This window comes from Leucoraja erinacea, chromosome 42 (assembly GCF_028641065.1).
Source record: "Leucoraja erinacea ecotype New England chromosome 42, Leri_hhj_1, whole genome shotgun sequence".
NCBI lineage: Eukaryota > Metazoa > Chordata > Chondrichthyes > Rajiformes > Rajidae > Leucoraja > Leucoraja erinaceus.
The window spans coordinates 514,645-527,675 of NC_073418.1; the positions used below are offsets into that span (position 1 = coordinate 514,645).

The following is a 13,031-nucleotide window of genomic DNA, read 5'->3' on the forward strand; positions in this document are numbered from 1 at the left end:
CGACATGAAGCTGGATGATTATGTCGGACAAGCAGGTGTAAAGGAATTGACGATAACTTAAAACGCGTGGCGAACAGCGGTGACAATAATTAGACGATAATTGGACAATAATTTCATACAAGAATATTTTAATTTCAGAGATCAGAGACCTCAAACAATCAGGTGAGTAATAAAGCTATTTATTCCCAGTTAATGAAATATACTACGTAGCGCAAGGAACGTAATTAAAACGATTGTAGCGGAAAAGAGCTCTTAAGCAACGAAACATATAGGCTCCAGATAATAACTTCGTTTACAAGAAATTTCATTTCCGTGTCATCATTATCTGGTCTCCAGCAATGTACATTGAAATGCATTTTCTACAAACGATACGCTATTGGTCTATGTTCATTCTTGCAACACCTAGAAAAGGACCACATCACCCGATCCTGGCCTCTCTCCACTGGCACCCTGTGCGGTTTCATATAAACTTCAAGATATTCCTCCATGACTACAAAGCCCTCAATGGGCTTGCCCCCACCTACATAAAAGGTCTTCTCACCCACCACTCCACCTCCAGGCTCCTCAGAGCAGCCGACTTGGGGTTGCTGAATATCCCACGGTCTAGGCATAAGCTCAGGGGCGACCGCGATTTGCAGTTGCAGCCCCTAGGCTGTGGAATAGCATCCACTTTCCCATCAGAATTGTACCCTCCATCGACTCTTTTAAGTCAAGACTAAAGACGTATCTATACTCCCAAGCCTTTCCTGACGTCCTCTGAGTGAGGGCTACGTGTATATATGTATGTAGTCTGTTTTGTTGTGCTATTCTTATAACAAATGTAAAGAACTTTGGCCAACGAGAGTTGTTTTTTAAATGAGCTATATAAATAAATGTGACTTAACTTGACTTGACTTATCTTCGAAATACCCAACTGCGCGGAATTATTTAAGTATCGAATTTCGTTTTCAGACGCCGGCAAGCTGAAAATCAGAGTAGACGAATTAGGTGAGAATGAATAATTGGTTTTCAATCCACACAACCCCCTCCCAACAACGCTTTTCCCCCACGCACCCCCCCCCCCCACACCCACCACCCCACTCCACCCCCCACCCCCCCTCTCCCCCTCACCCCCCTCGCCCTCGCCCTCACCCCTCCACCTACACATCCCCGCCCCCACACAACACCCTCCCCATCACCCCCCCCCCCCCCACCACGCCACCTATCACACCCCCCCCATTCCCCCCATTCCCCCCCCCCCCCCCCCCCCCCCCCCCCCCCCCCACCGGTTAAATCTAAATAAAATTCAGATTGAAATGTGCTTCAGAGCGATTGCGGTACAACGGTGAAAATATATCCGAACTTTGCAAACTTAAACAACTGTGGAACGTAAATGTTTATTTGTATTTTTACAACTTGATGTGTCGCTGACTATGTCCTTCTATGTATGTTATACTTTGTAAATGAGTGCACGTTTTTGCATTTTCCATTTCAACAGAAAAAGAAGTTGAAGAAAAAGTTAAAGGTAGTGAATAGATTGGTCCAGATGTTGTATTGCTGGTAATACGGGAGGCTATGTTCCGCCTCGCGGGTACTTTCTGATGAAAATTGCCTGCAACTTATTTTGTCCCCACTGGTGTTGCCAGATTGATACCGACAGTCAGTGTTCGCTCTCACTTTGCAATTTGCAGTTTCCCCAATAGTCACAGCTAATTAAAGTAACATCACATACATAATACGTATTTGGAAATATAACATCGCTTTCATCGTTGCTGTTGTGTATTGAAGGATCGAACTGATTTCCATTGGAACCACCATTGCCCTAACAAAGCGGTTTTATCGGCTGTCTGTTCAGGGCTTCTTCAAAGCAACACAGGGATGTTCAAAAAAAGCACCGGCATTCATGTGGACAATCTAAGGTACACAAAAATGCTGGAGAAATTCAGCGGGTGCAGCAGTATTTATGGAGCGGGGGGGGGGGGGGGGGGGGGGAGGAGGAGCCCGGGAATTGGGGGAATTCAATGCTCACGCCCCCCATTCTCCCAATTGTGTTAGCTCTTGCTGTCTCCTCCCCTTCCTATCTCTCCCTCAGCCCTCGGGCTCCTCCTCCTCCTTTTCCCTTTCGTCTTCTCCCCGCAACCCCCTATCAGTCTGAAGAAGGATTTCGGCCCGAAACCTTGCCTATTTCCTTCGTTCCATACATGCTGCTGCACCCGCTGAGTTTCTCCAGCATTTGTGTGTACCTTCGATTTTCCAGTATCTGCAGTTCCATCTTAAACACACGTGGACAATCTATACAGTTACTTGGAACAATCAAGTAGATGCAATATACGGTTTAATTTCGTCGTTCCAGACATCGATTAAAGTGGAAAACAAAATTATTTTATTTGCAGAAACCAAAAAATGTAAAGACGATTGTGTGCTGTCAGGTGAGCGGGACATTTGAATGCACATCTTTACTAATAGTATCTGCACGCATGCATTATTAAAGTAGCATTGCAAATAAAACATCGAAAAGTTTTACATCCTTATTTATTGCAGTTGTCTGTCAGATATTAAGCATGGCTGTCAAACTGAAACCAACACATTGTATTTTGTAATATTGTTGGAATTGAAAACTTGATAAGAGAAGCACTGCACTGTACAACACATTCCCAAAGACTTCTCTAATATGAGTGCTATTATTTTTTACACGAATTAAACAGAGGAAACGAAGGATAAAGGTTAGAGTTTCGTTTTGGAATTAATGTTTTTTTCTGAATGTATGGAGATATCTGAAATGTACGGATTGCATAGGTATGCAACAGCTGATACCTGCACAGGTACAGGCATTCAGGTTGAATTATGGGGCATTCATTCCTGAGCTGTAGTGCGAGTTGCAATTCAGAAGGATATATTGCTAAGGGCGTCACTAATACATGAGCGACCCATCCCCGATGTTGCTTACATAGCTCTCAGTTATAGATAAATCTATGTATTATATTGTTTTGGTACGCGCGCTATTAAATTAGAGAACAACGCTTTGGTAGAGCGAAATGCGTAAGACACATCCATCCCAAGAACAGAACAGAACGAAGAATCACACCTAAAAAGAAATGTGATTCGAGAAAGGTCATCCAGAATAGTCAGAAAAAAAGCTAAGGTTGCTACAGGATGAGTTACAACCATTGATTGCTGAAACAACTTTATTGGAGTGTAAGAATAAACAGACAAGAGATAATATTCCCGGGTTCAAGGTCAGTACAGTTAAGTGTGAGAACATCAAATTAGATTTGCACATCGTCATTGCGGAACATCGTTATATGCGTTGCGGTTCATTACATTCAGGATCTATAATATTTTATGTGGCATTTAAACCCTTAAAAATCTATTGTACCGAAATAAATTCAATCAGCATAAGCGTCTAAAATACGTTTGCCTGTTCCATCCATGTTGGTATTTTAAATTATTTTGCAAAAAATTCAAAACACGGGTTTGTGTGGAGACCGGCAAAAACGCGGCACCTCCATGAATGCTTCATGACATCTATCGATGCCTTGACGAGAAAACATTGTACTCGAAGAAATCTAAAATATATAACTTCTATATTTCCCAGAAATCACAAAACTGAAGGCTGACGTGGCAACAGAGAGTAGGAAAAATATAATTATCATTATTTTTATGCACCATATAGAAATAATATAATCTTTCTCTTCCATGCAATTGATCATTACGCGTCTAGGTGGTTATGATGTGATACATAATGAGATGGATGTCGCTTGATGTTGATTGCAATACGTTTGCCTTCGCTGGAAGAATGTTTGCACTTTTAAGCTCTGTTTACTGAATGACTCTCAACAGTCGCAATACCTGTTCTCTCTATTGTCCCTCTATTTGAAGGCCGAAAGTAACTGTCAGATTTTGCACCCTTACATTTTTGGGGCCACGCTGTCCAATGTTTTAGTGATACAGCGGGGAAGCCTACGTGGAACCGAGGAGACATACAAACCCTGTACATACACAACTAGTAGTCAGGATCAAACTTGGCACTGTAAGACAGCAACTCTACCGCTGCGCCACGTGCCGATTCCAAATCTTATTATGACTTCTTGCATGCCACGATACCATGTCCTTAGATTACATTTTCGCATTATTTCGATTATTGAAGTCGGATTAACTTGTGTCCTTGTTAACAACCTCTGCTGCTGTCCCCAACCTCTACCTTTCTTAAGTAGTATCTCGGCTATTCTGGCAATGGTTAAATAATATTGAATGTTTAGGAACATGTTCACAGCGCACTTCGTATCTTTATCTCATTAGATATAAGAAACTAATCTAAGTAAATATATATAAAGATTAAGATTTGCCTTGATATATTACATCGTGACTGAGGTCGAAAGAGTATGTCTACCTGGGAGTCCAGTCCTTGCATGTGAGATATTAGAAGATCCGATTTGCAGCATCTGACTTCCAGCGTCCTGCACGTCCGCATGGAACATGCGCAATGGAGTCAGATGGTGTGAGTGTGAGCTATTGCATTTCTAATATACTTTAGTATACACAATTCTACTAGATGTTTTAGTCTACATGTTAATGGCAGTGTGTTCAAGATCTCCGACAATTCTATTCCTAAATGGGACTGAATTGTTCGTGATATACGTCGTGCAGCCTTTGCTATGGTTTTTATTCGTGTCGCCATTGGCTTCATTATCCAGAGAGACAGGCGTTGAAGAACGTACAGGATATATTTGACACAATATAAAACATTGCGCTTTGACTAGCTTTCGAATAATGCCTGGCTCATGTTTATCGTGTTATATTTCGAGATTTTGTAAACGAGCAACGTCGCTTTTAGATATCAACACATATGTACAAACTATTCAAGATTTTATTTCGCAATTTTACTACAGCCGACAAATTTGATGCAAAGACTAAAGGTAAATTACAAGTAAATGCATTTTATGGAACGTTGTTGTAATGGGTGTTTGGAATTGTGCAGCAATTGATCATCCAACTCAGTATCCTGTACCTGCCTGCTCTCCATACTCCCTGATCCCTTTAGCCACAAGGACCACATCTAACTCCCTCTTAAATATAGTCAATGAACTGGCCTCAATTACATTATGTGGCAGAGAATTCCAGAGATTCGCCATCTCTGTGTAAAACATGTTTTTTCTCATATCAGTCGTAAAAGATTTCCCATTTATCCTTAAACTGTGACCCCTTGTTCTGAACTTCCCCAACATCGGGAACAATATTCCCGCATCTAGCCTGTCCAACCCCTTGAGAATTTTATTAGTTTCTATAAGACCCCCCTCAATCTTCTAAATTCTAGCGAGTACAAGCCGAGTCTATCCATATTTCTTCATATGAAAGTCCTGACATCCCAGGAATCAGTCTGGTGAACCTTCTCTTTATATCAAAGAACACATTGAAGTTTCGTCACACAGCATATCATTATCCTGTCCTAGAATGTGAAGCAAAGTGTCCAAACAGCACGTGCATTCTGTTGCTGTTCTGCGGAACAAAAAGTAGTATTATTAACATATTTGAATAAAACCGACTAAAAATAGAACAACTCACCTGATTATACATGCACTGCTGGTTCTTGGAAATGTCATCTGTCCCTTTTATAGCATAAACATGCAACTGGTCTTTGTTGAAACATGTCTCAGCGTATTTCAAGTTTCTGGTGAGATAAATTTCCATCAGTCAAACGTCAATTCTTCAGTGATCAATGTGGTTTACCTGGTGTAATTTTACTTCCGGTGTGCAAGCTGTGAACCAAAAATTGCTCAGTTGTCATTAAAAATCTACAGTCATAGGTTTTCTCAGAAATGAAAAAAAAAATGTATTGGAAATAGTACCTATTTTCAGTGACATCTGACGATGTTTTCACTGTTCTGAATTTAAATCTCAGGTCAAAAATTAAAGTCATGATTACTCCTAAAACGACATTAGAACTCATCATGAAGCCGATTGTTTATTGTTGTAATTTGACTGTTTTAACCACGGCTTCATATATTTTAACGTTGCGAATCGGCATGCCGATCATCGTGAACAAATAGACGGAGAACACAATGGATTCAAGAAATCTCCAAGTTCTCGGAACATCTTTTAAAGTAGTTATGGAACTACAAGAGAACTGAAGCAGCGCATGAGTTCTGCCTATGCGCAAATTGGAAAACATTCTGCAGATCTGGGAAAGAATCTCGGAATACCGTAGAAGTAATGTAAACAAAGGAGAAACATAGTTTGCTCTCTGTCTCCACCCTCTTTTGGGATGCAAAGGAACATGTATTCTCTTCCCTTGGCATTTGGACAATTTTTCAGGTGTAAACGGGTGTAGAGTGCTGTGGGCCAAATACAGATAAACTATCCTCGAATGCAACTTGATCAGAATTATCAATAATGCATGTAAAATGCAGATATTGTTTTGTGACACGGTTAAGTATACTAGAACCTTACCCCTTATTCCCACTACTTTTCCACCTCCCATTCCTTTATTGCCTGACAATCATTTGTAAGTCACCTCCTTATACTTTCTTGCTCCCGATTTTGGTGAAATACGTTGTCCAAAATTCTCAAAGTTATAGATAAACTATTGTTCAATTATTGTAGAACCAAAATTAGCGATTGGGAGTTACCCTCCTGGTTGTTCCCCTTTACCTCTCAGTCACTCCTGAAATTCTGTCCAGATACAAAAACTCCGTAGATTCAGCCATGGGTTAATGTCTCCGTTTCCCAAAGATAGTTGAGATGATAGTTAAGATGAACAACGCACGCCAAGTTGATACATCGGACTACCAAGAGGCTTCTACCTCTATTAATTCCTATTCGACAAACAGAGTGCAAGGCATTAAAATTTGTGTTGAATAAATGAGATTGTGTTTTGAAAACTAAATATGCTCTCATTTCAAGTTATTTTGAAGGCTTTCAGCGGCTTCGATTATTTTTTTCATGTTTTACTTTAGCTTTGCCGAAGTTTGCAGGAAAGTGTCAAGTTACACGATTGACTTTTGTCTAATGCTATTTCACCCTGTTCCTGGAATTAAAAAAGAAAATGCTGAGGTCTTAAGGGAGTCGAACTCCTGAACGTCCAAGCAAATAGTCAACTACTCTTCAATCTTTTTTCTCAAACCTTTTCTCTTTTCTTCTCTGTCCTTTATCTAACCACCTGTCTATCAGTTTCCCCTCACCTGCATGCAAACATTACTTGCCATGCTTTTTCCACACCCCCCTTTCAATTTTCTCTCCCTATCACATACAATCAGGCCGAAGAAGGATGTGGACCCGAAACATCACCTATCCATGTTCTCCAGTGAACATGTGACCAGCTGAGTTACTCCAGTGCTTTATGCCTTTTTTTTGTAAATCAGCAACTGCAGTTTCTTGTTTCGCTAACAACGTTTATTTGCAATTATCGCAGCGTTGAAGAAATAATTAATGTATTTCCACCCTCACATATGCTGGGAATTATTTGAACGATTGTTAACGTATGTTAACGGCGCGTGATTGACGTGGAGAGGATGTTTCACTAATGGGAGAGTTTAGGACCAGAAGGGACAGGCCTGGAATAAAATGATGTATCTTTAGAAAGGAAGAATTTCTTGAGCCAGTGGTGAGTGAATCTATCGAATTAGGTATCGTTAATGCTGAAATATATCAATTTCCCCTGGTTTTAGAACTAAAGAAAAAAGAGACAGATTGCACGACTATGGGTGAGAAAAAATCTGTCCGATAAACATTCCAGATTATCGAGAAAAAATGTCGTTGTAAATGTAATCTGTACAGGAATTAATGATAAATAACGATGTGCCCCGCTGCCCAATACAATTGATGAGTATTTTGTATCCATGAAGGGTTACGATCTTTGTTCTGAACGTTTTATGTTTCGAAGAAATGGATCGATTATTCTTGAAACACAATGACTGCAAATTAAATGTTGCGATTGTTCTGATGGATGGTAAATATATTGTCAGTGCCTTGATCTAATTGGTTGTCTGTTAAATTGTGATTATCTTTTTTTGCTTTGAATAAACAGAAGCTGAGAAGGACAGAGGTATATGTTTACGTTTATGAAAAAGCGAATGTAATGATTTCAAGTTAAAGGAAACATTAATATGGCCCTAATGTGCTATAACCTGTGAAAGTGCATGCGTGCAAAATAATAATTAGACCATGAAACAATGTACAACAACGCAGGAGGGGGAATAGAGGGAGAGGATTTGGGCAGGATAGTGCTATGATTTTTCGCTAACTTATTCGCCATTCTCCCGTGCTGAAGTGCACCAAGGTTTGTTCTATTTGATCGGATAGTTTCATCGTTATTCAGGTTTTAAAATCGTAAAAAAATCGTGCATGCGCAGATGGTCTCGTCAGGCCAGCGCCCGGCACGCAGATTGGTCTCCTGTCCGGTCATTCATCGTTGTCGCCCGCCTCGCCCAGCGTTGCCGTAGGTTGCACGGCCACAGCCACCCAGCCAGTCGGCCGGAATCAGCCGAAAGGGACGGACACATTCGCCGCGGGCCACCGCCAGATCCGCCGCGGGCCACAGCCCGAGCCACCGCGGGCCACAGCCAGAACCGTCAGGGTCCACAGCCAGAGCCGCCGAGGGCCAACAACCAGAGCCACCGCGGGCCACAGCCGTAGCTGCAAACGCCGCTGCTCCGGGGGGAAAGGAGCGGGAACCTCGAGATCCTGGGGAGGTGAGAAGGGAGAGTGTGCCGATTTATTGAGAGTAGGGTTTTGGGAGGGAGAGGTGGGGAAAGTGGGAGAGGTAAGGAAGGAGTGTGGGGGAGTAAGAGGAATAGGGGTAAAGGAGTTGGGGGGGCGTGGGGGTAGGGGGTGAGGCGGGAGTGTGGGGATAGAGGGAGAGGCGGGGTAGGGAGGGAGTCGGGGTGAAGTGGGAGAGGTGAGGTGGGGGGGGGGGCAGGAGAGGGAATAGAGGGAGAGGAGTTGGGGAGGTAGTGAGTGGGGAAAAGAGGGAGATGAGGACGTGAAGAGGGATAGTGGCGGGGGATCTGGGAGTGGAGGTGGGGGGATAGAGGGTAGGAGAGGAGCGGAGTTTTGGAGGAAGGGAGTGACTAAAGGTCGAGGAAAGGAGAGGGAGGGAGAGGTGTGAGAAGGGCACGCAAGGAGGGAAAGGAGCGGGAACATCAAAATCCTGGGGTGGTGAGGAAGGAAGTGGGTGGATTGCGGGAGAGGAGGGTGTAGGGACGGAGAGATGGAAGTGGTGCATGTGAGGAGACAGACTTGGGGAGTATTAGGAATAGAGGGAGAGGAGTGGGGGAGGTATGGATTGGGGAGTAGTGGGAGAGGAGGGCAGTGGGGGAGGTGAGGAGCGAGAGGGGTTGATTGATGGAGTTAAGAAGTGGGGGATACTGGGATAGGAGGGGATAGGGAGGGGAAATCAGCTGTGGAGGGAGGAATAAGTGACTGAGGGTAGGGGAAAGGAGATGGAAGGATGAGGGGAAAAGAACGTTAGGGGAATGGTTTGCGAATGGGGCACATTTTGAACTTTACAAAACCCCACTTTGACAAAATTAACTTGCATGCACGGACAGTTAGAGATTTGTTACAACGTGGAAAGGAGAGGCAGGGAGTTGGGGGAGGGGACGAGGAGAGGATTGGGATAGGGAGGGGATACGAGTTATGGATGGATGTAGGGTGTGACTGAGGGTAGCTGTGTGCTATATTTAAATTTACATAGTGAAGATTTCGATTCACAGAGTGAGACCATTACTTCCCTTTCATCTCTCGGTCTTTCTAAAGCAGAATGTTGACGTTTTCGCTGCAATATGAAAATGCATTTATCGATGATGGAAAAAATAAAACATTTCGTGTGTTTGGCTGCGTTTAATTGTTTTCGGCATGTTGATTTTTTTTTAAACAAATAATCACAAAGGCATCACTGTGTCTACTGATTCCAACTGTCTTTCTCTAAGTGTCTGTTAATTTGTCTCGGCACGCTGTTAGTTACGTTTTGGAACTTCGATATCAAATAGATTGTATTTAACATTGCTCGATGTGACATTTCTTGCAGAAATTAAAAAATGTAAAGATTCCCTGAAAACATCAGGTGTGCAATACTAAATTCACATTTTCAATCCATGGCTCATGCCGATAGAATATTGTTCGCGTTCCTATGATGCATTTGATATGTTCGTTGATATCCATATATCTCCCTTTCAAGATATAACCCATAACCCTCTCAATGATTGAGGTGTTAGTTTAGGTATTTCTTAAGTAAAGAGTATAAGCCCATAAGACCGAAAGACCTTGAAGCAGACATTCTGCCCAGCGAATCATCTCCGTCATTCGATCATGGGTAATTCATTTTTACCTTCAAACCCAATTCTCCTGCTTATCCCGGAAACTTCCATAAGCTTACTAATCAAAAACTATCAGTCTCCGCCTGAAAACAGACCAGATGACAGCCTCCACCGCCGTCTCTGACAGAATTTCACATATTCAGCGCCATTTTTCAAAATCAAATTCTCATCATCTCCATTCTAAAGGTAAGTCCTTTTATTCTGAGTCTAGGTACCCGGTACATAGATTCTTCCACTAATTGAAACGTCATCTCTACATAGACTTATACCTATGCCTTTCATGATTGGGTATTTTGCCCATGCCCCTGCCCCACTTAGGAAAACTGAACGGAAACCTCGGGAGACTTTGCGCCCCACCCAAGGTTTCCGTGCGGTTCCCGGAGGTTTTTGTCAGTCCCTACCTGCTTCCACTACCTGCAACCTCCGGCATCCACCTGCAACCTCCGGGAACCGCACGGAAACCTTGGGTGGGGTGCAAAGTCTCCAATGGTTTCCGTTCAGGTTTCCTAAGTGGGACAGGGGCATTATGTCAGACCCCCCGGAATATCACAGAGATCTCTGCTTAATCTGACAGACCGTTCCAGATTCCAATCGTGTTGGAATGTGTGCTAGAATTAATCCTCAGATCGCTTCTATATCACCCTCCCCTTTTATTAAGTTGGTAACCCCTGGTTGAAGATACCTCTGCTACGAAGATCGGTCATGTTAACTCATTATCATGAAACATATCCCCTTTGATATGTTTACATTACTTTCACGTCTGTATTCAGTCTGATAGATATGCTGCGGTGGATGGATATCTTGTTATATTCTCAAATAAAATATTTTCAGCATTTTAATTTTGAGTTTCAAGTTAATTTTAACTGCCACGAAAACTCAGAATTAGTATTCCATTTCAGAAGATTTTTGTTTGTTACGTATTTTGAATTCGGGTATCATGACTTTGATACGGGCAGATTTGCAATCGCTTATATTTTTGTTTGATTCCCAGAGGACACCGTCCTTGCCAATACGGCAGGTAAATAAACACTCAATTCGAATACTCCCAATTTTGTTAGCCCTTGCTGTCTCCTCCCCTTCCTCAGCCCTCGGGCTCCCCCCCCTCCTTTTTCCTTTCTTATCCCCCCCCCCCCCCCCCCCCCCCCCCCAATCCCCCATCAGTGTGAAGAAGGGTTTCGGCCCGAAACGTTGCCTATTTCCTTCGATCCATAGATGCTGCTGCACCCGCTGAGTTTCTCCAGCATTTCTGTGTACACTCAATTTATTAATATGCGTTGCTCTTTTCAGGCTTTCTGTGGACGTATTAATAACGTTAAAGCTTATTTCTGTTCGCTTCAGTAAAATACTTAATCGTCATCTTGCGAAGCGTGTTAAAGGAGTGTTTCGATATTTTATGGTAGTGACTTAAGAAGTTTTAGACAATAGACAATAGTCAATAGACAATCGACAGTAGGTGCAGGAGTAGGCATTTCGGCCCTTCGAGCCAGCACCGCCATTCACTGTGACCATCCACAATCAACACCACGTTCCTGCCTTCTACCCATATCCCTTGACTCCGCTATCTTTAAGAGTTCTATCGAAGGTGCCAGAGCATCATGAAGGACCCCACCCACCATGCAAATTGATTATTTGCTCCCCTCCCCTCAGGGAGAAGGCTGCGCAGCATAAAGGCCGAGCCAAAAAGGCTTAACGGCAGCTTCTTCCCCGAGGCCGTGAGACTTTTAAACTCCCCAACTCCCTGACTGAACCCTGACTACCCCAGCTGCTACTGAGGTCTGCTGCTACGGCTGCTGCAATTGACATTATTTTGCTGCTGTATTTTAACCATGCTGCTTTCTTACTTTTACTATTTTATTTATTTTTTGCTCATTATTATTTAAGATTTAGTGTGGAAGATTTTTATAAATGTTAGAATTTATTGATATCTTTACTGCACATTATGGATGTCTTACTGCACTATTACTCTGCTCGGACATGAGTACAAATTTCGTTCATGATTCAAGCGGAAGCATGTTTTTTTTTATCGAATGACAATAAATGAATCTTGAACATTGAACTCTCTCTTGAAAGCAACCTGAGGTTTGGTTTGTGTTGTATTTATTTACGGCAAAGATTCAGATTCAGATTCAGATTCAATTTTAATTGTCATTGTCAGTGTACAGTACAGACAACGAAATGCATTTAGCATCTCCCTGGAAGAGCGACATAGCAAATGATTTGAATAAATAATAATAAGTGTCCGGGGGGTTGGTGATTGGCAGTCACCGACGTACGTTGTTGAGTAGAGTGACAGCCGCCGGGAAGAAGCTGTTCCTCGACCTGCTGGTTCGGCAACGGAGAGACCCGTAGCGCCTCCCGGATGGTAGGAGGGTAAACAGTTCATGGTTGGGGTGAGAGCAGTCCTTGGCGATGCTGAGCGCCCTCCACAGACAACGCTTGCTTTGGACAGACTCAATGGAGGGGAGCGAGGAACCGGTGATGCGTTGGGCAATTTTCACCTCCCTCTGCAATGCTTTCCGGTCGGAGACAGAGCAGTTGCCATACCATACTGTGATGCAGTTGGTAAGGATGCTCTCGATGGTGCAGCGGTAGAAGTTCACCAGGATCTGAGGAGACAGATGGACCTTCTTCAGTCTCCTCAGGAAGAAGAGACGCTGGTGAGCCTTCTTGATCAGAGTAGAGGTATTGTGGGTCCAAGAGAGGCCATCGGAGATGTTGACTCCCAGGAACCTGAAGCTA

At 43.0% G+C, this 13,031-nt stretch overlaps 1 protein-coding gene across 1 annotated transcript in view; it reads left to right on the forward strand.

The window, feature by feature from the left end:
* Window positions 1-13,031, forward strand: part of LOC129714817 (uncharacterized) — a 102,406-nt gene that overhangs the window by 24,959 nt on the left and 64,416 nt on the right. The window contains exons 14-24 of the mRNA XM_055664659.1: window positions 139-162; window positions 952-987; window positions 1,478-1,504; window positions 2,373-2,408; window positions 2,685-2,702; window positions 3,575-3,610; window positions 4,869-4,895; window positions 7,644-7,679; window positions 8,003-8,020; window positions 10,004-10,039; window positions 11,284-11,310. Coding sequence (XP_055520634.1) covers window positions 139-162; window positions 952-987; window positions 1,478-1,504; window positions 2,373-2,408; window positions 2,685-2,702; window positions 3,575-3,610; window positions 4,869-4,895; window positions 7,644-7,679; window positions 8,003-8,020; window positions 10,004-10,039; window positions 11,284-11,310 — 321 coding nt within the window. The remainder of the gene's footprint in view (window positions 1-138; window positions 163-951; window positions 988-1,477; window positions 1,505-2,372; window positions 2,409-2,684; window positions 2,703-3,574; window positions 3,611-4,868; window positions 4,896-7,643; window positions 7,680-8,002; window positions 8,021-10,003; window positions 10,040-11,283; window positions 11,311-13,031) is intronic.